This window comes from Cynocephalus volans, chromosome 1, assembly GCF_027409185.1.
Source record: "Cynocephalus volans isolate mCynVol1 chromosome 1, mCynVol1.pri, whole genome shotgun sequence".
NCBI lineage: Eukaryota > Metazoa > Chordata > Mammalia > Dermoptera > Cynocephalidae > Cynocephalus > Cynocephalus volans.
This window is the reverse complement of record NC_084460.1, coordinates 5,215,381-5,237,622: the sequence shown is the minus strand read 5'-3', so window position 1 is coordinate 5,237,622 and position 22,242 is coordinate 5,215,381. Positions and strand designations below refer to the sequence as shown.

The window sequence follows — 22,242 nt, the reverse complement described above, 5'->3', positions numbered from 1 at the left end:
ATGGGACACTATTTATCAAATACCTCTGGATTCTCAAAGAAACTAAAGGGCTCTTACAACCCTTCCCTGAACAAATCAGTTCTTAGGGCAGTCAAATTCACAGCTTGATAAATTTTAACAAAAATGCAAAATGATGTATTTTATGCTTTATTCTCAATGCTAATACAGGGTAGAACTGCAGGAGGAGTGTGAACGCAGGGCAGTAGAAAACGAAACAGCTCATCTAGAATTCTTAATAGTGAACTTCATGACCTCAACTGATACTTAAAATTTATTCCAGTTATTACAGTTGTTATTTTATTATTTTTCCACCCACTCTTTTTCATCCTTTCTTTCTTAAGGGAAAGAGGTTAACACAGAAGTGGAATAAAAAAATAACAGCTAACAAAACCACAGCACAAGGAAAAGAAGAACCACTGTAGGATCTGCCAATAAAAATGTTCCTTCTCTTTGGATCCCTGTACCGGCCAGCTGCCAAAAAAAAAATGTTCCTACTCTTTAGGGCTGGCTAAACCAACTCAAATGTTTCTAATGTACCACTGGCAGTCTACCAAGCAAACAGTTTTACTTCTCCCCAAACTCATGGCCACCATTTATCTGTAACAGATGTTCAAAAATTATAATCATAAATGCTAGGGATGTAAAAGAACTATTAGGTCATTTCCTTGCATTGAGGTCAGGATTATTCCAGAAAACTATACTATTCTATAGTATAGTTTTTTGAAGAATTTTCTATACAAATGGGAAGTCTTTCCTCAGGGAAGACTATCTCTTATTCTAGATCCACTCACATATATACATGTTTCAGTCTCTTTGCACACTGCGTTCCCCTCATAATTCTTCTACATTTCAAATTTTGCTTCTTCAATTATCTATAATTAAATAATCTAAACCTTTAAAATATGTTGGGTCCTGCAATGGCTACAGTGTAATAAATCTGGTTGTCATTGTCAACAGCCACAGGTAGGATACTGCCTTTCTCCTCTTAAATTTTTCTTCAATAATTTTCTGTTTTACTACAAATCATCACCAAGAAACACTTACAGCAAACTAATAATATGTAACTATTAAGTATCTTCTGTGCCAGGCACTGTTCTCAATTCCATATATTAATAATTTCTTATTTAATTCTCATAAAAACTCTTAGGAAGTAGAAACAATTATTATTGCCATTTTAAAAATGAGAAGCCTCAGGCATAGAGAAGTTTATACTTGCTGAGTTCATACAGCTAATAAATGACAGAGTCAGAATTCAGATTCAAGCTCTTTTATCGTAAGCAGCATGCTCTTACTAGTTACCGTAAGTCATTGGAGGCACATTGTCATGCTCCCTTGGAGGGAGTACATCTCCTTACAAATTAACAACAGAATAAAGTAAATTCTGAGCAAATTTTTAGAAACTGAAATACCCCAGCCAAGCTGGACAGACTATCAGAACTTGTTCAAAACATGGAGAGGAAGAGTCCCCAGCATAGCAGAAGAAAGACTATTCCCTAGTGAAAAGGAATTGAAAGTTTACTATATCAGAACCCTGTAATAGGTCATTTATAGTAATTACATGTAGGTTAATTGCATAGTTTTTAATAGAGATTCTACGAATCATTACTTTATATTTGTATGCCAAACTTTAAAAATCCACATTTTTAAAAAAGTATAAAAATTATATGGATTGAATTGTGTCCCCCAAGTTTTATGTATTAGAAGCTTGATTCCGCACTGTGAACTGTTAAGAGGGTCAGAAATCCTATTATGATAATTGAAAGGCAAGGCCTTGAAGAGGTGATTAAGTTGATGGTTTAATGGTGGTCATGGACATGGTTTGGAGGGCTTTAAAAGGAGAGCACACAAAAAGCTCTCTCTGCTCTGCCAATTCGCCATGTGATACCCTAGAGTCACTGTAGTCACTACCAGGACAAAGCCCTCATCACATGTGTTCCCTGGACTTCGGACTTCCCAGCCTCTCAAAGTGTAAGCAATAAATTTCATTTTCTTCATAAGTTACACAGTTCCAGGTACTTTGTTATAAGCAACAGAAACGGACTAATACAAGGGGTTTCAAATAACTGTTCTAGATGGAAAGAACAGAGCAACTGTTGCTCCCCACCATGAACCCTGTGGGTTGGTCTACAGGGCAATGCAAACAGAGAAGACCTATTAAGAACCACCACTTTCTCAATGGAATATTCAGAGACAGGATTAGGCCTAAAGCACTGAGATAATTTATTAATATGAAGGTATTAGACAAGCATCTTACTAAGATGTGAAAATGAAAGACAACAAGGGGAAATTCAAGTGGGAATTAAACCAAGAACTGTTGTAAAAACTTTGAGATGGTACAATCTGCATGACATAAAACCTGTGGAAAATCTGACTAAGAACATGGAGATGCCACAGTAATATATCCTGAGCAACTGAAGATGATGATTTAAGAAACAAATGAACAATAGAGACAGAGAGAAAGAAAGAAAGAAACAACAAGCACAATAATACGATGGACTTTTAGAAAATTAGAGGTGGAAAAGGGGAAGGGAGAGGGCCTGAGAGAGGAGAGGGGAAGCGGGGCTAATGAAGAATTGGTCAACGGACACAAAGAATGACTGCATATTGCAATGATGAATAAGCTAACTATACTGATCTAACCACCACACATTGTACACAATTATTGAAAATCAACACTGTACCTGACATGTATGTCTAACAAAAAATAAAATAAAATAAATAAATAAATAAGAAACTGGCCATCCCTCGGATCCAGATTTTAATACTTTATTTCTAGAACTTTTATTTAATGTTTGTTTTTTGAATTTCTACATTGCTTATACCTTTGCATTTCTTTATATCCTTTAACTATCCCATGCCTTATTGTGTGAGTGCTTGGTCTTACAAATAACAATTTTGCTAATCACAGCATTTTCCAGAAATGTAATTTCCCACCTGGGTTGGTAAGGGAAGTCCACGATAAAGTTCAGTACGACGGTACCCTCCGCCCCCCCAAAAAATCACACATAATTCTCTTTTCATTCAAGTATTCTTAAAACAAATTCCTTTATAACATCTCAAAGTCCTAATGATAAAGGAAAATTCCTACACCAATATACCACAACTTTGCTATAAATAACTGAGTTTAAAAGATCCGACAAGTAAAATCATATATTGATGCTCAGAGAAAACAAATAACATATATACTGTTGCTTTAACAAGGCATGCTTCTCCGTGCGAATATCATTACATGAAACCTTGTTTTCCCCTACACCATATCCATCCTCCCTCCATTTTCTTAATGACTTTGGGACCTGATTTTATTTTCTTCTCAACTCTAGTTCGTATCATGTTCTAGGAATGGTTCTCAAATCTAGTGATTCTCCTCACATCTAATGATTCCACTCTTAACTGCTGAAGAATTACCTCTTCTACTCCACCTCCAAAATATCAAGCTTTGAATGTTGCCATCGGTAACAAAAAAGTTATTCTACACCTCTTTCACTAATTTGGTCCTAACAAGCATATTTGCAAACTCTTTTCTCACGATGACTACTCAGAACTCTAACCTCTCCCTATCCTCCCAGCATATCGATCTATTTCCAGCTTCACTTACTCATTACATCCATAATGCCCTTCTGAAATGTTAGAATCTCTTAATCTTGCACTGGGGCCTAACAACCTATAAGCACAGGTAACACCCCAACATTTGCATCCTCAAATCTCAGGTTGCTATCACAATATCACAATCAGCATGCCCCATGAAAACTCATGCTGAGGCATCATGGCAAGATCCTCTTGCACGCTATTATTCGGGTATTCAAAATTTACTGGTAGTTCAAAGTAGCAGAAAAGAAGAGGTGATGGCAGCTTAAAGCACTAGTTGGGTTGAAAAAAGTTTGTTTATTTAGGCCAGAGAGAGACTGTATATTTATGCAAAGAAGAAGGAACTAACAGAAGAATTACATGAGAGAAAATTGATAGAGAAAGATTAGAGAGGAGGGGACCAGTGCTTAAAATCTGTGACAGAGATAAGAAGCTGCCTTATGAAGGTGAAAGAATATTTCCTCTGAGACAGAAGAGAAGACAACAAAAGTACAGATAAGCGCTCATGTAACAAAGGTAACTAAGGAATCCCAAGATAGACTTGGTTTTAGTAAAATGAGAGGAGGGCCTTTCAGTAAGGGTTAAGTTTGGGAATGGTAAATGAGATAGTACTATTGAATTTTCAAAAGAGACATACGTGTTCTAAACAAAAGGTCACAGAGAAGAAGACGAATCACCTATTATGGGCTAGCAGATTACACATGTTTCATCACAGATTATAATCTCAGGAATCCACAAACTGTGGGGCAAGTAGGAAAATGATGTACAGCAAAGTTTTGTTAAAAGTGACAATTTTGTAAAAGGTGACTTCCAGTGTGGCAAAATGTCAATTGTTTTATCTGGGGAACAGGTAAAAGGGGGTTCATAATACTATTCTCTCTACTTTTGTGAACCTTTAAAAATGTTTTTAAAAATTTCCTAGTCATCATTTGACCTCAGAACCAACCATCATCTTTCCCAGTAAGCTCATCAATTTGCCTGAACTTTCCAGAAGATTTTAGGAATTTCAGAGAGGCAATTAGACACAGATACATATGCTAGAGGACTTTAAAATTAATTGAAGAGGAGGCAAAAATGATTCTAGGATTTCCTCCACATTAGATCCAATGTATTCTAGAGAGTGAGAAATACAAGTTAAATACATTAAAATTAGGGTAAGTGTGTATGTAGTAATAAACAGAGCCACAAGATGAAAGCAATGAAGAAAAATATTTCTACTAAGCATATGCTTGAAGAATAAGATTATAAACACTTACTTCATCTCCAGAACTTCCTCTAAGTGTTTCCTTCTCTCTGCCCGAAGATTGGTCAAATGAGTTTCCTTTTCTGCCAGAGACTGTTGGGTGGAGGACAGCTTTGCTTTCATGGACTCTAGTTCCTGCTTTACTTTCTCCATGGCCATCAATAACTCCTCCACCTACAATAAATATGGAAAGGAGAAAAGCAGAACATCTTAATCAATTAAAGTAAGAGGAACTTGTCAATAGGCAACTCCTGGGTCCACAAAATTGAAGATACACAAGAACACATAAAATATTCTGTAGTCTTTCTAGATCAGACACATATATCAAGAAGATATAGAAGATAATGACATCCCTACACTATAATTCTTTTCAATATAGGTCAGAAAGAACTTAAGTTTCTTTTTGATACATGCAAGAGTATATAAGTAACCTGTTCAAGAAGTAACACTCTGCCATAGACAATCTTTTCTAAGGAAGTTCCTTATAAAATGGTCCAGAAATTTCCATAGAAGTAACAATAAATTACAAATAAAAATATACAGGAAAAATCATAATAAATATTAATAGAAGATTTTTAGAAAACAAAATACATAACTTGCCTAATAACAGATTCAGGATACACATACACTAAAATTTTCTCGTTGAAATTTTTCCTTATGAAAAAAAATTTTTTAAAGAAACAGCTAGAATTCAAGCATAATTTCTTGCTCTAAAGCCAGGTAAGTAGGGTTTTTTTTTTGAAGGAAGACAAGAAGAAAAAAAAAATATATGACCAGTTGAAAGGAGACAGAATGCTTTAAGACGACCTTGAGAAAAAAGCCTTAGAGAGACAGACCTGAAAACAAACAAAAAACCACTCAAGAGACAAAGACTAAGTTATTACTTTATCAGTCATTTCCACTTACTCTGGGTGGTTACCCAATCAAAATTTTTAAATAAACATGTTCATTTTAATTCAGAAGCCAAAAGTATGCTGATGAAAACTGATTGATTATCAACCAAAAGTAACCTCAACCAGGTAAGCAAACAGCCAACTGCACCAATCACCAGAGTTTATGTCACATTGCTGTTTGCCAAGAAATAATCTTGGTGACAACAAATCTTTTCAGAGGAAGAGGTAGGGCAACTTCTCCTACAAGAAATGAATTTGCGTGAAACTGAGAGCAGTCTAGAGACAAAACTACAGTGGAACAATGGCCCAGAGCCCTGTACATTAGCACCTCATTACCTAGCCAAACTCTCCATGCTGACTGCTAACAGCCACTAAACACTGATGGTAAGGAGATACATTTAGTTTTTTGCACGTGAATTATTTCATCTCTTCAGAAGCGATCAAATAAATGTCCTCAGCTAACAGAATCCTCACAGTCCCTGTTGCCCTGAGAATATATTGTTATGCACATCTCCTCAGATATGTATTCACATATCTGCAAGCTTTACATGAACATATTCCACTGTCTGGCCTTTTGACAACTGCCAATAAGAATGATTCCATCTTAGTTTAACTCATGTAAATCTTATCTAAAGTTGGGCAGAAATGATACACCAAAGTATGTTCTTATAACACAAAATCTGTAATGGACAAGCACCATTAGATACACTCTAGAGCATGAAGTGGAGGACATGTCCATCTTTTCTGAACTTATCTTAAACGGATCTCAAAAAATCTCCCTTCCATCCTATCTTTCACCACCCCAGGCAACCAATGGTTTCCGTTTATTACATAACTTGCAGAGATATTTTACACACATACAAGCAAGCATGTATAAATAACCTACTCCTTTTTCTACAAAAAAGGGAAGCTCACTCTATGCATGCTTTTACGCACCTCAACTTTTTTGCAAACTTTTTATTGAAATACAACCCAAATACACAAATAATAAATGGATGGCTTAAAGAATTTTCTCCAAATGAACACGCCTATGTAAATGGCACACATATCAATAAACAGAATATTACTAGAAACTGCCCTCATATCCCCTTTCCAGATAAAGGATAATCATTATTCTTTTAACACTCTAGATTAGTTTTGTCTGTTTGTTTTAACTTTATACAAACAGAATTTTTTTCTGTGTAATATCTATGAGATTCATCCAGGTTGTTGAGTACGATTATCGTTCTGTAATTCTCATAACTGTATGATATTCCACTGGGTGAAAATACCAAAATTTATTTAATGTACTTTTGATAAAGAGAAGTTTTAAATTTTAATAGAGCTTAATCTTTTTTTTTTCCCTTTATATTTCTTCTATGTTCAGAGCTTTTTATACACTGAATAAGATTTTATTTTCAAGGTCTTGAGGATATTCTTCTATCCTTTCTTATAAATTCTTCATTGTTTCATGTTTCACATTCAGATCTAATTATAGATACATATGGAACTAATTTTTATATACATTGTAATGGTCGAAATTCATTTTTATCAATATGTATATCCAATCGCTCAGTACTATAAACAGTAGAAGGACTTCAACAATCATGGTGAGAAGGAACTTTCTGCCTACTTTGCAAAAGATCAGAAATTACTTAAAGACTACTTATAAACTGTAGGAAAAATGATTAAATTTCATAAATGAGCAATGTGAAATATTGCATGCATATGAAAAAGGGCCTAGCATATATATATTCCAGAATTAAAAGCAAAACATACATCTATATACTCACCACCCAAGGAGCTTTGTAAGTGAAGTTATCTAATTGTATCCCCCTCAATGTTCTATGAAAGGTAATCAGCACTCAATGTGTGTGACTTATTCCCTTACATTTCCTTCTTTTTTTTAACCACTGATGCATATGTTTTAAAATAAATAACTGCTTGTTTTATCAGTTTATGAAATTGTATATAAATGAAATTTTCTGACTTTGTTATTTCATCTAACAATATGCTTTTTGCTGCATATTTTTAAAAAGGTCCATCATATGTATGTATTCTAGAACCACAAGCAAAACACACACCTATGTACTCCACCCACAAGCTAGAAGTAATGACAGTCCAACAGCACTGACTACTATAGCACACAGTTCCTTGGAAAAATAACTAATTCTAGATTTGAGGCAAGAAATGTACAATATGAACTTTGTACATCATGTGCTTGAAAGTAAGAGAAATAGGGATCATGGCAAAAGGACACAGAGACCTTCATTTCAAAACAAGCATTTAGTGTATTGCAGTAGTGAGTTGCCATACAGATTCTACTGTCCCAAACTTTGAGATACGGAAAAATAATCACCTGTGATCCCACCTTTCTAACACTACTATCTTAAAATTTCCATATTATCTTCTGAGCTTCATCCACATACATGTTTTTATATAACTGTAATGAGTTTACATAGCATGTGACTTTCTGTTTTTTTAGTTTTCAACTTATATGCTGACAGAGAGAGAAAGAGAGAGAGATAGACAGACAGACAGATTGACTTATTATAAGGAATTGGCTCATGTGTTTACAGAGGGTGACAAATCCCAAGAACTGCAGGATAAGCTTGCACGCTGGAGACCCCAGGAAGCCAACGGTGTAGTTTCAGTCCAAATCCAAAGGCCTGAGACCCAGGAGAGCCAATAATATATTTCCAAACGAAAAGTCAGCAGGCTCCAGACTCAGGAAGACTTGATGTTTCAGTCTGAGCCTGAATGTACAAGGAAAAGCTGATGTGCCAATTTGAAGGCAGGAGAAAATTCTCTCTTACTCCAGGAGAAATCGGCCTTTTTGTTCATTCATGCCTTCAACTGATTGGATGAGGCCTGCCCACATTAGGGAGGTATATACTTAAGTACATTGATTTAAATGTTAATCTCATTTCAAAACAGCCTCACAGAAAAAAAAAAAGAAAAGAAAAGAAAAACAGAACATTGTTTGACTATCTGGGGACCCTGTAGCCCAGTCAAGTTGACACATAAAATTAACCATCACAATTTGCTACTGATATTTTGTGGTTGGTTGTTATGCAATAATATCTCACTGATAAATTTTCTAAGAGTTTTAAAGTACTGTTTTTCTTTTTTTTTTTTTTCTCTTTTTTTTTTAAAATTTTATTTTGTCGATATACATTGTAGCTGATTATTGCTCCCCATCACCAAAACCTCCCTCCCTTCTCCCTCCCCCCCTCCCCCCCAACAATGTCCTTTCTGTTTGCTTGTCGTATCAACTTCAAATAATTGTGGTTGTTATATCTTCTCCCCCCCCCCCCCGGTTTGTGTGTGTGTATGTGTGTGTGTGAATTTATATATTAATTTTTAGCTCCCTCCAATAAGTGAGAACATGTGGTATTTCTCTTTAAAGTACTGTTTTTCATATTTAGTTCTTAATCGATGATTTTTGTATATGATATGTAGGAGTCCAATTTCATTTTTCCCCATATGGATTCCAATGTCTCGATACCATTTTTTGAAAAATCCATTCTTTCCTCCCGCTTGACATATATCAAGTATCTTCATAACCATGGGTATCTTTCTGCACTTTCTGTTATGATCCACTGGTTTGCCTATTCCTGCACCAATACCACATTGTCTTAATTATTTTAGATTTGTAAGGCTTGACATCAACTAAAACAAGTCTTCTCATTTTGTTCTTTGTCAAGAGCATCTTAGCTATTCTTGAACTTCAGCAAAAAAATACTTACTGAGTGCTGTAGGTTGGATATCACTGAAGCTTAAATCCTCACTGTAACTATTGAGGGTGGAAAATCCTATTATGGTAATAAAAATGTGGGGCCTTGAAGAGGTGATTAGATTGCAGGACCATGCTATAGTGAATAGATTAATAATGGTGGTCAGGAGTATGGTTCTAAGGGCTTTAAAAGGAAAGTGCATGAGGAACTCTCTCTCTCTCTCTCTTGCTCTCTCTGCTCTGCCATTTTCTGCTACATGAGACCCCTGTACTGCTGAAAAGCCACTATCAAAGAACGCCCTCACCATAAGTGTTCCCTGAACTTTGGACTTCCTAGCCTCCAAAACTGTAAGTAATAAATTTCATTTTCTTACAAAATACCCAAGGTATTTTGTTATAAGCAACAGAAATGATGAATACACTTAGTTTACCATATGCCACCTACTGTTCTAGAATAGTTAAGAGATATATATTTAATGGGTTTTAATATCTTTCAAAAAGTTTTACACTTTTTCCCATAAATATCTTGAACATTCTTATGATACTTATTCCTAGGTACTTTATATGCTTCTTAACGTTATAATAAATAGTATCTTTTTTATAAAATGTAATTTTCTGTTCAGTGCAGATTGTAGAGATGCAACTGATTTCTGTATATTGATAACAAATCTATCAGTCTTCTTCAATGCTTATTTACCTACAGATTTTTAATTTACTATGTATACAACCATATCATATATGAATGATAGTTTTCCTATATCCTTCCTTCCAATACTTATAATATTCATTCCTTTCACTTGCCCTACTGCACAGCCTAGAATGTCTACTACAATGCTATATGTACATGATGATAACATGCCTTCTATTTTATTCCTGATGTCAAAAGGAATGCTTTAAAAGTTTTATCAATATGTAAGTAGTATCATTTTAATAGGTATCCTTTATTAAGGAAATTCTTTTCTATTAGCTAGCTAGTTACAAATTTTTAAAATTATAAATTCATGTAACTTTTCTACACTTCCTCAGATGATCATATGACTTTCTTTTATTATCTTTTAATGTGGTGGATTATAGTAATTAGTTTTCTAGTGTTAAACCAACCTTGAACTTCTGGAATAAAACTAACATGTTCATGCAACATTTTTCTTTTTCATGTACACTAATTTTGGATTGGCAATATTTTGTTTAGGAATTTTTGCTTTTTGTTCATTTTTGAGATATGCCCAAACTTTTCTTTTCCTATATTAACTTTGTCAAGTTTTGATATGAAGTTATGTTAGCCTTATTAAATATAGTCATGCACTGCATACCTACATTTTGGTCAATGACGGACTGCATATAAAACAGTGGTCCCATAAGACTATAATACTGTATTTTTACTGTACCTTTTCTATGTTTAGATACATAAATACTTGCCATTGTGTTATGACTACCTACAGCATTCAGTACAGTAACATGCTATACAGGTTTGCAACCTAGGAGCCATAGGCTATAATACCAGACAGCCTAGGTGGGCAGTGGGCTGTAACCTCCAGGTTTGTGTGTATACACACTATGATGTTTACACAATGACAAAATAACCTAAAGATGCACTTCTCAGAATGTATTCCAGTCTTTAAGAGACACATGACTGTATACTGATTGATTGCTCCCTCTTTTATTTTTTGGAATTGTTTCTATAAGACTGAAATTATTTGCTCCTTGTATTTGCTCCTTACTAAAAGTCACCAATATAAATCTCTGGGCTTGAAATTTGTGGGAAAAATTTTTATTACTGACTTATTTTTCAGGTTTTCTTTTTCATATTTAGCTAGCTTTGCTAAGTTCCATAATTTTCAAATGTTCTGGCAAAGATATCTTTGTATCTTTTTAACTCCTGCAGGACTTGTAGTAATGAACCCATTATCATTCTAAACATTGTTCATTGTGCCTTCTTTCTTTTTCTCTTTTAGTCTCACCATGGCCAATCTATCTTCTTAGTGTCTCCAAAGAACCAATTTTGGGTTTTGTGGATCCTTTTTAAAAAGGAGGGTTTGTTTGCCTATTAGACTTTCCACCTTGAAAACACTTTTTCTTTTGTTGAAGATAGAAAACCCAATGTTCAAGTTCAACAGCTTACCAAGTATATATCTTTCAGTTCCCTGCCTATTCATCCCCTGACCTGAAATTTCTTACTTTCTTGCCAGCTTATTAATGCATATTTTATCAAACATCTTCAACTATTTCTGCGGAGGTTATTTTCCTGGCATCTAGTCTGCCATGTTTAAAGACATGTTTTATCTTTCACTCAAAACTTTTACTTCCAGAATTGTGTTTATTAGTAAAATGCAGTATTCTTAAAGATCGCTTAATTTTCCCATCCATTTGAGTGCCAGATCCTCAAAGTATTTCTGCCTCAGATTATACATATATTCAAATAAGATTTAAAGTATTTTAGTATTCAAAGCAATAATGGTACTATAAAACAGGATTTCTAAATAATCATCTGATTTGCCCTCTGGCTCCAAGCCAGAGAAACAGTTTCTAAGTCAAATCAAATTACTTCATTTTCTGTTACTTTTTCACAATCCAGGAGAACACATTAAGCTGGAACCATTTGGATATTATATGCCTACCACATAGCAGTTGCTGTAGAGTACTGGGTACAGTCACTGGGAAATGCAGGTAATGAAAGATAAGGAAAAGAAAAGAAGAGATACATCACACATTAAACAATGAAGAAATTCTCCATAATTTAAAAATACGCTCCAAGTCATCGCATGACTTTCAAAAGCAGAAGTTTTAAGACACAAAAAAAGCCCAGGCCAGAAAAGGGATTCAAGTATGTTACTTAACTGCCTCTAGTAACGTATTACAGAGAAAGCACAGGGCTTGACAGTGTGCAGTGCCAGCAGGACCATATGGTTTGCTTAAATCACAAGCTAATAAACTTTTACTAAGAATAAGAAGGGAACAAATTATAACTTTACCACAGACCTATTTTCCCTAAAAAAGCACAGCAACAGGGTGCTTCAGGTGCTGGCAAAGGCTGCATCTTCAAGTTTCCCACCTTCTTCTGTTCCACAACTGAGAACAAAATATTTTCTGCAGTTCCAAGATGCTTATGGAAAATTTCGTTATAGTTTCTTGGGAGAGTAAAAGGCGTAAGTCTTCAAAGGAAGAAAACCATTACAAGAAAAAGGGAGTGGTACAAAAAGATTATCTAGACTGTCATCATGTAAACCACACTGTCACTGGAGAAGTTCACTCATTTTCCTGACTTGGATGAAATTCTAGATTAAGATTCACTTTGGTTTATGATTACAACAACAAAAAGGTACTGAGCTCCTAGATTTAGGAGCATTTTTGTAGTATTAGTGAGAACATACATATATAACACCCATATACATAAATTCTACCAATCTCTCCTAAGAAACTCCTTTAGGTGTTTAACAACCTATGTTTAACCTATTATTAATGCTAATGAGAATCACAACTTACATCTCCTGACAGAGCTTTAGGTTAGTACTTATATTCAAAATCTTTTTTCCAATATGTTCTTTTTGCATGGTAATTCTTGGACAAGATACACACCAACAGTACGTGTTTCGTGGACCCGGGATGGCTATAGCTATTGCAATAACAGCAATGACATTATTTTACTACTTTGAAGTGTATCATTCTAGACGCTTTACATGTATTGTCTCATTAAAACCTCACAATGGGGCCGAGCCCGTGGCGCACTCGGGAGAGTGCGGCGCTGGGAGCAAAGCAACGGTCCCGCTGCGGGTTCGGATCCTATATAGGAATGGCCGGTGCACTCACTGGCTGACTGCCGGTCACGAAAAAGACAAAAAAAAAAAAAAAAAACCTCACAATGGTCTTGTGAGGTGGGTATTAGGTATTATCATCATTGTTCTCATTTTTATGGAAGAGGAAACAGGTTTAGAGAGTTTACGTGCCTTGCACGAGGCCATACAGCCAGAGGGGACAGAGCCAGGATTCCAGCTTAGGCAGTCTGACTCCACTATATCCACAGTTAGTGCTGCATTACTACAACTGATCAGTATTCACCAAAAACATCCTAAAACAGCTTTCTGTATTATACTTAATGAGTCACTCTGGGGAGTGTTCCCATGTCCACTATGGCATCTTTCCATCTTTCCTTTCTCTCTCTTCTCTCCTATCCCCCAAAATATTTAATTCCAACCATGTGCCAGGTACGATGTGCATCGATGACATAATGGAAACAAAACAGACATGTTTCCCTAGCCCTCTTGAGCTTAGAATACATACTATCACCTTGCTTAGAGGGACACAGTCATTAATTAATAAAATTTAAAAACTACATAATTATAAATTGTGAATATGCTATGCAAGAAAGTACATGGTGTCACGAGAATATATAGCACGAGGCCCTGATCTACGTCCTGGGGGCATAGAGAAGGTTTACCCAGAACAGTCAAGGAGCAGAAGGGAAGAAAGAGGGCATTCCAGCTTGGAAGCCCACATGTATAGCAGCTCAGAGGTGAGAAAACATACCTATGAAAGAAGATAAAAAGGCCCAAATATCACAAGCACTTAGAACAGGTGAGTAAGAGTGCAAACATGACAGGAGAGGGAGGAAGGGGATGAAGAAGAATCTTGCAGGCCGTATTAGGGATTTTGATCTTTATCCTCAAAGCAACAGGAAAGCACCAAGGGTTCTGATTACATGGAGGAGCACTAAGATTTAGAAAGTTAAAATTAGAATTACTAAAATAATGGACCAAGGAATCTAAGCACAATAGAAACAGAAGCAAAGACAGGGCTAATGGAGTAGGATAAAGCAAAAGGAGACAATGAGCTAGAAGTCTGAATGACGTGGAAAGACAGTGAAATGGGACTACTTGAAAAAGAAAGCTAAAATGACAGGAAATTGTGATTAGAGAAGACGCTTTACTGAGTGAATCTGGAGGTAGGTCCAGGACGCCTGAGATGGAATGAAGGAAGTCCCTGGAAGCTAAGGCTATTGGCCAAGAAACTGAGAGGACAAAGTAGCAAATGGTTATCCACGTAGGTATCTCTTACTTATGAAGTCAATGCGATAACGAAAGACTTCAATGAAAAACTTCAGTGCTATAGCTGAATGGCATGAGCCTTGAAGAAGCAGCAGTTCTTATAAGAATGTGATGGAATTTGTCACCAGAAAGGATTGTTGGGAGTAGCCAGAGGAGTGATAGTGATTACACTGTAGGCAAAGAAGGTGACAGATGGCTCAAGAAGGAAGTTAAGAACATATGGCCAGGGGCTAGCACAGAGTAGATATACTCAATGAATATCTGCTGAATGAATGAATGAATGAATGAATGACTACAGAGGAACTTGCGAGTTCTGGTGACTAAGTAGGGAAACGTAGCTAGCATCAAAGGAGTTCGAGGGTTGGGTTAAGGCAAGAAAGTACAGAACAATATAGGTATGATAGTGCAGTGGGGAATAGACGATTGAGGACTTATTTTGGGGACAAGGTCTGATGAAATCCAGGATGAGAAGCACAATGAAATTAATTCCAGTAGTTTCCTTGAAGAGGGTGAGCACTGTTCCCAATGGACTATAACTTCAAAATAAATCAGATGCCACCAAAGTAAAAACTTAAAAATTTTTTTTTTTGTTTTTGAGTCCCTAATTATGGCATATGACTTTTGTTAAGTGATGATATTTTCTATTCTGTTCATTGAAAACAAGAAATTCTAAGTAGTTTTTGATATAACCTAATTAATGGTAACATATATCACTAAGTTCAGCATTATATTAAACTTAGAAATTGTCAGGTACTATTGCTATCTTTTATTTCTGAGGTTATGAAAGACCCAAGTAAAGGTAGGAGTTACAGATGAAACATTTAAGAAGAAACCCCATTTCCACAATTCAACTTTGGGTTTACTAGATTTCTTGACTTTTTTTTATATATTGTTGCATTTTTCCACTAAACTGATACTGCCAAAGGTTTATAAGAATGAATAAAAATCAGCAAATGATACTTTAAATAATTAACTTGCTCACTGGGTGGGGAATTTACAAAAATGTTTTTACTCTCTCTCAAAATATGGCGCACATTCCTGTAGGATATTTAACAGTACCAGATAGTTCTATAGAAGCATATGGATTATAAATAAGCATCCAGTTAAGAATGACTTGTAGACGGGGTAAATTCATACTGACTGGCTATGTTCTTTCGCTGGCAACTGCTTTTAAGTTTCCAGTAATACTGTGTTGTGGTAACAAATCTTCTGCAACTGGAGATAAGTTTAATATGAGAGTGGAAACATGTCAGTGTGAAAAAAATGCTTATTTTTCAAGTCATCTCAATTTTCCTTTTCTTTTTAAAAAATTAATTCAGAGGGCTTAGGTAGATAAATCCCATATTAAGCATTCATCACTCCTAAGTAGAGCCTGAAAAATCCGATACCAATAAAATGTGGGTGCACATTTTCAAAGCAAATGTCACCTTGCTGCTATGATTCTCATCATCTTATGTCACTGAGTTTTGGAAAGAGGCTTTAGGAAGGGAAAACGCTGAATCACTGCCAATTCTTTTTAGGTGACTTTTTGATAACATAGCATCAAAACTAAAACATAAAAATCTGAATTAATGCACTGAAAACAAACTATTTTTTCAGCAGAATGTTATTGGATTGAGTATCTCTTATAATTTGCTCGTTTCAGCAATAAAGAGGTTGTACCAGAATCAAATAAATTTTTTTTAAAAAATCATTTCCTGGGTCCACATAAGCTCCCTAGCTCTTCTGTATCCATGAAAGAAAGGAGGACAGAAATAATACAGCAGATCTCATTTTCTTTCTCTAGCAGCAGTAACAATGAAGATGTGGCAACCTCATTTTATACTTTCTTCTGCATCTGGGTTCAGAGAGTGTTTATATTTTATTAGGGTTTGTGACAATGGGTAATTTAGGAAAAGAAATACAAATAAAGGTGGAATGACAAGACCTTCCCTTGAACTTTGAGCTCTGAGAAGTTTTCTTCTGAAAAAAAAATTTTTTTTTCAGCTTTGCTAGGAAATTAAGACAACGAGAAAAACTGTTAAATGGCTATATAAATTGTCCATGCTTTGGAAAGAAATTTCCTTCTTAGTTGAAATGATTTGGTCATTTCAAATGGAAGAATGCTTAATTGCATTTTATTACAGAAAACAGTAATTCCCTCACTAGCATAAAGTCAACAACATAGAACAGAGCATTTAACGCTTGAGCCTTTCTTCTAAGATCAAATGAAATGATGAGTAAAACAGTTTCATACTGTTTCCTAAAGTTTTCAATAATAAAAATAAAAGTTTATTGGCATTTTAACTGGAAATTTTAATCTCATTTGCAGTGCTGGAAAAAAAATCAAACTGCTACCTAGAAATAAACCAAATTGATATTTCATTTATTTGAGACATTCTGTGGTGAAAATGCATTATTTCAATATGCATTTTCAATGTTTAGAAACAAAATGTTGGCAAGTGAAATGACAGTTATTTGACTGTATCAAAAGCTTCCTAATAGTCAAAGGAGAAAAGTAAAAGGATGGGATTTCATGTCTGGCAACCCAAGGATACCAAGATGAACTCATAAGCACCATGTGATACACACCACCCACCCACACACACACACACACACCCACCCACACACAGAGGATTATTGTGGCTATAATAATAAGGCTCAACATTTGTATGCTGCCTTTATAGGCTACTAAAACACTTGCAAATACTTATCTCCGTGTGAGATCGTGAGTGGATGTTTGTGGAGGTCATAATTTCTTCCACCTATATGAGGCTACGGGTGCCTGGAGACATTACAGGACTTACTCTAACTCACAGCTAGTAAACAAAACAAGGAATATAATCCAATCACTTGACTTCTGATCCAATGCACCTTAAACCTTATTGTGTCTTTATTCATTTATTACAGGGGGTGGAGATAAGAGGAAAGGACAAATGAGTGCCAAAATAGTGCTTGGGACATGCCACACACAGAAACTTTCTGTTGAGTAAAATAAATCCTAATGTGCACATTTCTGTAGGAAAATATCCTTCACTTTTCAGTTTTCACATCCAGGAAGGTACAGCCAAGGAGAACATAAACTGCATATAAAAATCAGTGGGAAACCATCTGGCTCTCATGGCTTCACCTCCAGCCACGTCTTGAATGACTGTTTCTACAGTCAATAACTTGGTTTATCAAACCTCTCAGTAGGAGATAACAGAATAAGGTCCAAACACCCCAAGAACTCATTACAAGCAAACTATGAGTATATATCATCTGCTATAGATCTGCTACATAGATTCCAAAAGTGCTTCCTAGTGCAATACTTGTAATGCAGTTTAGAAAGAAGTATAAAAACAAGTCTTCTCTGAAAACCAGTATCTAGAGAATTCTAGCACTCATCTCTGGGGTTCAATTTTGGGGTGCGCCAAAGTTTTATTTTGTTTCCACTGCAGTTAATTTTTTCATTTGGTTATAACTTCTGAGAACATAGACGTGGCCCTTTTGTTGAATAAAAATAAAAACTCTAAATTTAGAGTCAGATATTTCCTGAATTTCTAGGACAATATAATCACGGACTACTTTTTAAAAATTTTTTTGAGAGGAAGAGACCATGATAAAAAAGACAAATCCAAATGCATTATTTTAAGAACTACTGTTATGAACTAATCATGTTTCTGGAGATTATTTTGATCATACCATCTCATGTGCCTATTTCCTGGGGGCGTCAGTTCCGCTCCAGAATTTGTTTAGTAGTTGTCTACTGACCCCATCTGGCAAAATTATAGAGGAATTTACAGTGGCTAAAGCTTCTGCCAACTCAATTTTAAACTGTATGTAAAGAGAAATAAGAAAATAGAAGATCAGGGCGTAAGATGAGAGGGAAAACATGCAGTTAAGAAAAGGTCATGCCACTGACTTATAAGGATTTTAAATTCCAACTAATCCACACTCCCATTTCATATCACATATAAAATCTCCATATTTTTATTGACATATTATTATAAAGCTTTCTGTTTTCTTTTTCAAGTATAATAAACATGACTCCGTCAAAGGGGTATCTTTTAGGGCTATCAGTATTCTAAAATAAAAGAATTCATGTTGCTGCCTTTAACCTTGTTATTCTTGATGATCCTTGTTAGTATTTTGAGATATATATTTTTGGTGGGGGAGGGCACTGGCTGGCATGGGGATTGAACACCTCGGTATTATCAGCACCATACTCTAACAACTGAGCAAACCAGCCAGGTCTTGATCTTTTATTAAAAGAGTTCTATTAAAATGCTGAGTTTTTCTTTGTTTAATACAAAGACAAGGTAATTATTTCAAAATTGTATTCAGCATAACTGGATGGATATGATTCTAAATATAGTACACAAAGTAGTTTCAAATTTTAAGTACAGAGTTAATAAAAGTGGAGAAATGTCAGTTTAAACTATACAAATTAGCCTTGAGATTACAGATGATAATTCTTATTGTCAACATTCCTACTGTCAACATTTAGGACTTGATTCTACTAGGGGATAAAAATTACAAGGAGAAATGGAAGGAAAGTTTTGCAAACACATTGAGAGTTTCATTTTATTTACCATCTTATACATACTCCACATTTTTGAAGGTGACTTCAACGATACTAGCGTTTCAACTGTTCTCTGAGACACTGAATTTTTAGATTTGCTGTTATTTGAACATATGTGGATAATTTCCATTAGTAAACAGATTGAAATGCAGAATAATATTGGGTTGCCAATACTACAGACTATATCATTTCTCTAACTTAAGGCCATTTCATACATCTTTCTAAGATCAAAAGAAGAAGTCTAAACATGGAGATTTCTGCTATGGCAGGGTACAGCAATTTAACAACTTCTTTCAGCAAGCGAGAGATGGCAGAATTCTCTTTGAAGTGGCAGCCCTGTTGGCCTTTGAAGTCCCTTGTCAATTGCAGAATGGCTTTGGTGGGGTTTGTTTTGTAGCCGGCTGTCACCGTGAAGGCAGACATGACGTATTTCCAGCAGTCTCACTTCAGGGTCTGTCAAGTGACTGATTTCATAACTAGTCACCATAACAAAGGAGATTCAAACTCCTTGACATTAGAGCAAGAGTATACAATGAAACTTACTAGGTTCCTCTTGACAGAGCTTTATTTAAATACTGAACTGATTACACAATGGCAAAGAGAAAATGATTGTGAACTTAACTGTCACATCTCTTCAGATCCCTGGAACATTAAAAATGTACTTTCCATATGCTTATCAATAACACGTTTCACAATAACATTTTACGTTTTTTAAAATGAAGTATCTTTAAACAACAGTATCTTCAACCTATGCACTGATCAAAAATAATGACTTCTGCAGAAACCACTAAACTGCATTATAAGCAGTTTATGCTGCTAATTGCAAGTGGACTTTTCTGTAAGACTGAATGATTCTACACAGCTCTGAGAAACATGTTTGTATTTGTAATACTTTTAGACTGCTCAACTATTCATCTCAATTATCTCTATCAATACTGACATCAAAACCGGTTTAAGACATATAAGGGTAAGTAAAGAAAAAGAATTTGAGATATATTAAGAAGAAACTTCTATATACTATCTAATGTAGACCATTATAGCACTATATAAAAGAAGCTAAACTTGATAATATTATAAATCTATTTTCAAGGCAAGGAAAGATGAGACAAATCTTGAAAAACCTAATGTCAAATTTACCAATGATGATCAGAAGTTATCTGCCCACTAATGGGAAGTAAAGTAGGCTCAAAAGATTTTCATACTAATGTGATCACAGTTCATATCTGCTATGTAGAACATTTTGAATTATTACATGTTTTTATAAACATGACTCACTGCTTTTCCGAGTTGAAGACTAGCTGCTACATAAGACTTTCAGCTAGCTCCCACTAGCTAAAAGATCAACAAAAGCGGGCCTAGAATTTTGCACAAATCCTTTGAGACCTCTATTTTCCCACTGAAGGACAAGTCAGGGATAATAATGATTCCTAAATTTTATTTTTTCCACTCTGGCTACAATGCTTTAATGAAAGTTATTTTCAAATAAATAATATTTACTAAAATTCTTTAACATTCTGAAATCCTTGAGGTTTTCTGTTAGACGACAAGGTGCTTTATCAAATCCAGTGGAAAAGCAGGTGCAACAAAGAATAAAAACATTTCAAAATATTGTTTTGATGACTACTGTAAAAATCATAAGATTACCATTAAACCCTAAATTGTTCAGTAAATAAAGTGACACTGTTGTTATTAGGGGTGCAAACATCCAGGAGGTCAGAATAAAATTTCATTCATTCACTTAGTAAATACTCACTGAGTGCCATTATGTACCAAGCATGATGGTAGGTATTAAAGATACAACAGTAAACAAGACACACCTGCTGCCCTGCCCTCAAGTACTTATCATTCTATTAGACAAAATAGAAACAGTCTCTGAAAGTAATAGGTAGTAAGTAAGTAATAATAACACAGTGTTATAAAACAAATATAGAAAAGAACAGGATGCTGTTGAAAAACATGGGAGAGACACATAATTTAGACTTGGAGGTCAGACAAGTTTTAGGATACATCCAGACAAGGGGATAAAGTAAAGATAAAGAGACTGCTTCATACAGACAGAACATGGACTCTAAGAAATGCAAGTCACTCTTTATTCTTCTGAAAAAGAAACCAATGATCACTCATGCTCATTTTCTGCTCAGAAAACATTAAATATATCTAATAATTTGTGGTTTTAATAATTAAATAGTATGAGGGTACCTCAAAAAGTGACAGGTCGGGCAAAGGGCATAAACGAATATCACGATTTCTAAGAATGAATATGCTAACGATAAATAAAATATTTTTTAAAAGTTCATCGAATGACTTGTATTATCTTTTAACTCTTATTTTTCTGCAGCTTTTTGAAGTACACTCATACTATTAAGAAAGCAATTATCACAATGACTCGCAGACAGTAGGTAATCAATAAAAGACAGTATTTCAAGTCTTGTAGTTTAAGAATAAGATGTATTTCCTATGTGTCACATTTTCTACTAATAGGCTAGTCACATATTTAATGAGCTATCAAAAGATTGGTCCATACATAAAGAGTAAACAGACGTTTTCTCAGTTTATATGCATTTGAAACTGGAAAAAGTCTGTATATGATAAAAGGCTAACATACAATTAAGGTGAAGAAAGAAAAACCAACCATATGTGATCTTCCAAGTTTATATTTTTAGCTCAGAGCACTCTATGGAGCTAATCCATATATCCACCTGTCTACTTAACATCTTCATTTGAAAGAGGTCACAAGCATCTTAAATTTAATACATACAAAGCTGAATCCCTACCTTAAATTCCTCCTCCTTCAGTTTTCCCCACAGTTCAATAAACACCACCACCATCCACTTAGATCCTCATATCAGAACACCTGGGGATCAACCTACCATATCCCTCTCCCTCATCCTCCACATGCAATCCATCAGCAAATCTTGCTGCATCTCACCTTGGGGTCTGCCTGGGGACCTGAGGTATGGAGCCAGGGACTGGACCCCCTCCCACAACCAGGCACACTGCCAGGGCCTCAGGGCCTGCCTGGGGTCCTCAAGCATGGAGCCAGAGACCAAATAACCCCCTCCCCAACCAGGCACACCACCAGCGCCAAGGAGAATGCCAAAAACATCACCTCCGTGTGGTAGGCCCACCACAGCCATCACAATAACCGTGGCTGCCGCCAAAGTGGCTAGACGCCACAACCACCATACAGATGGTCCGCCAACCACTGCAGTGTATAGACACAA

The 22,242-nt window shown here is 35.4% G+C and overlaps 1 protein-coding gene across 15 annotated transcripts in view; it reads right to left on the bottom strand.

Annotated features, from left to right (window-relative positions):
• The window catches only part of ERC1 (ELKS/RAB6-interacting/CAST family member 1), a 523,885-nt gene that overhangs the window by 229,993 nt on the left and 271,650 nt on the right, over positions 1-22,242 (bottom strand). For all 15 annotated transcript variants that reach the window (XR_010022659.1, XM_063087326.1, XM_063087318.1 and 12 more), the window contains one exon: positions 4,842-5,002. Coding sequence is in view for 14 of the 15 variants with exons in the window: in XM_063087326.1 (XP_062943396.1) it covers positions 4,842-5,002 (161 nt within the window). In the remaining variant the exon portion in view is untranslated. The remainder of the gene's footprint in view (positions 1-4,841; positions 5,003-22,242) is intronic.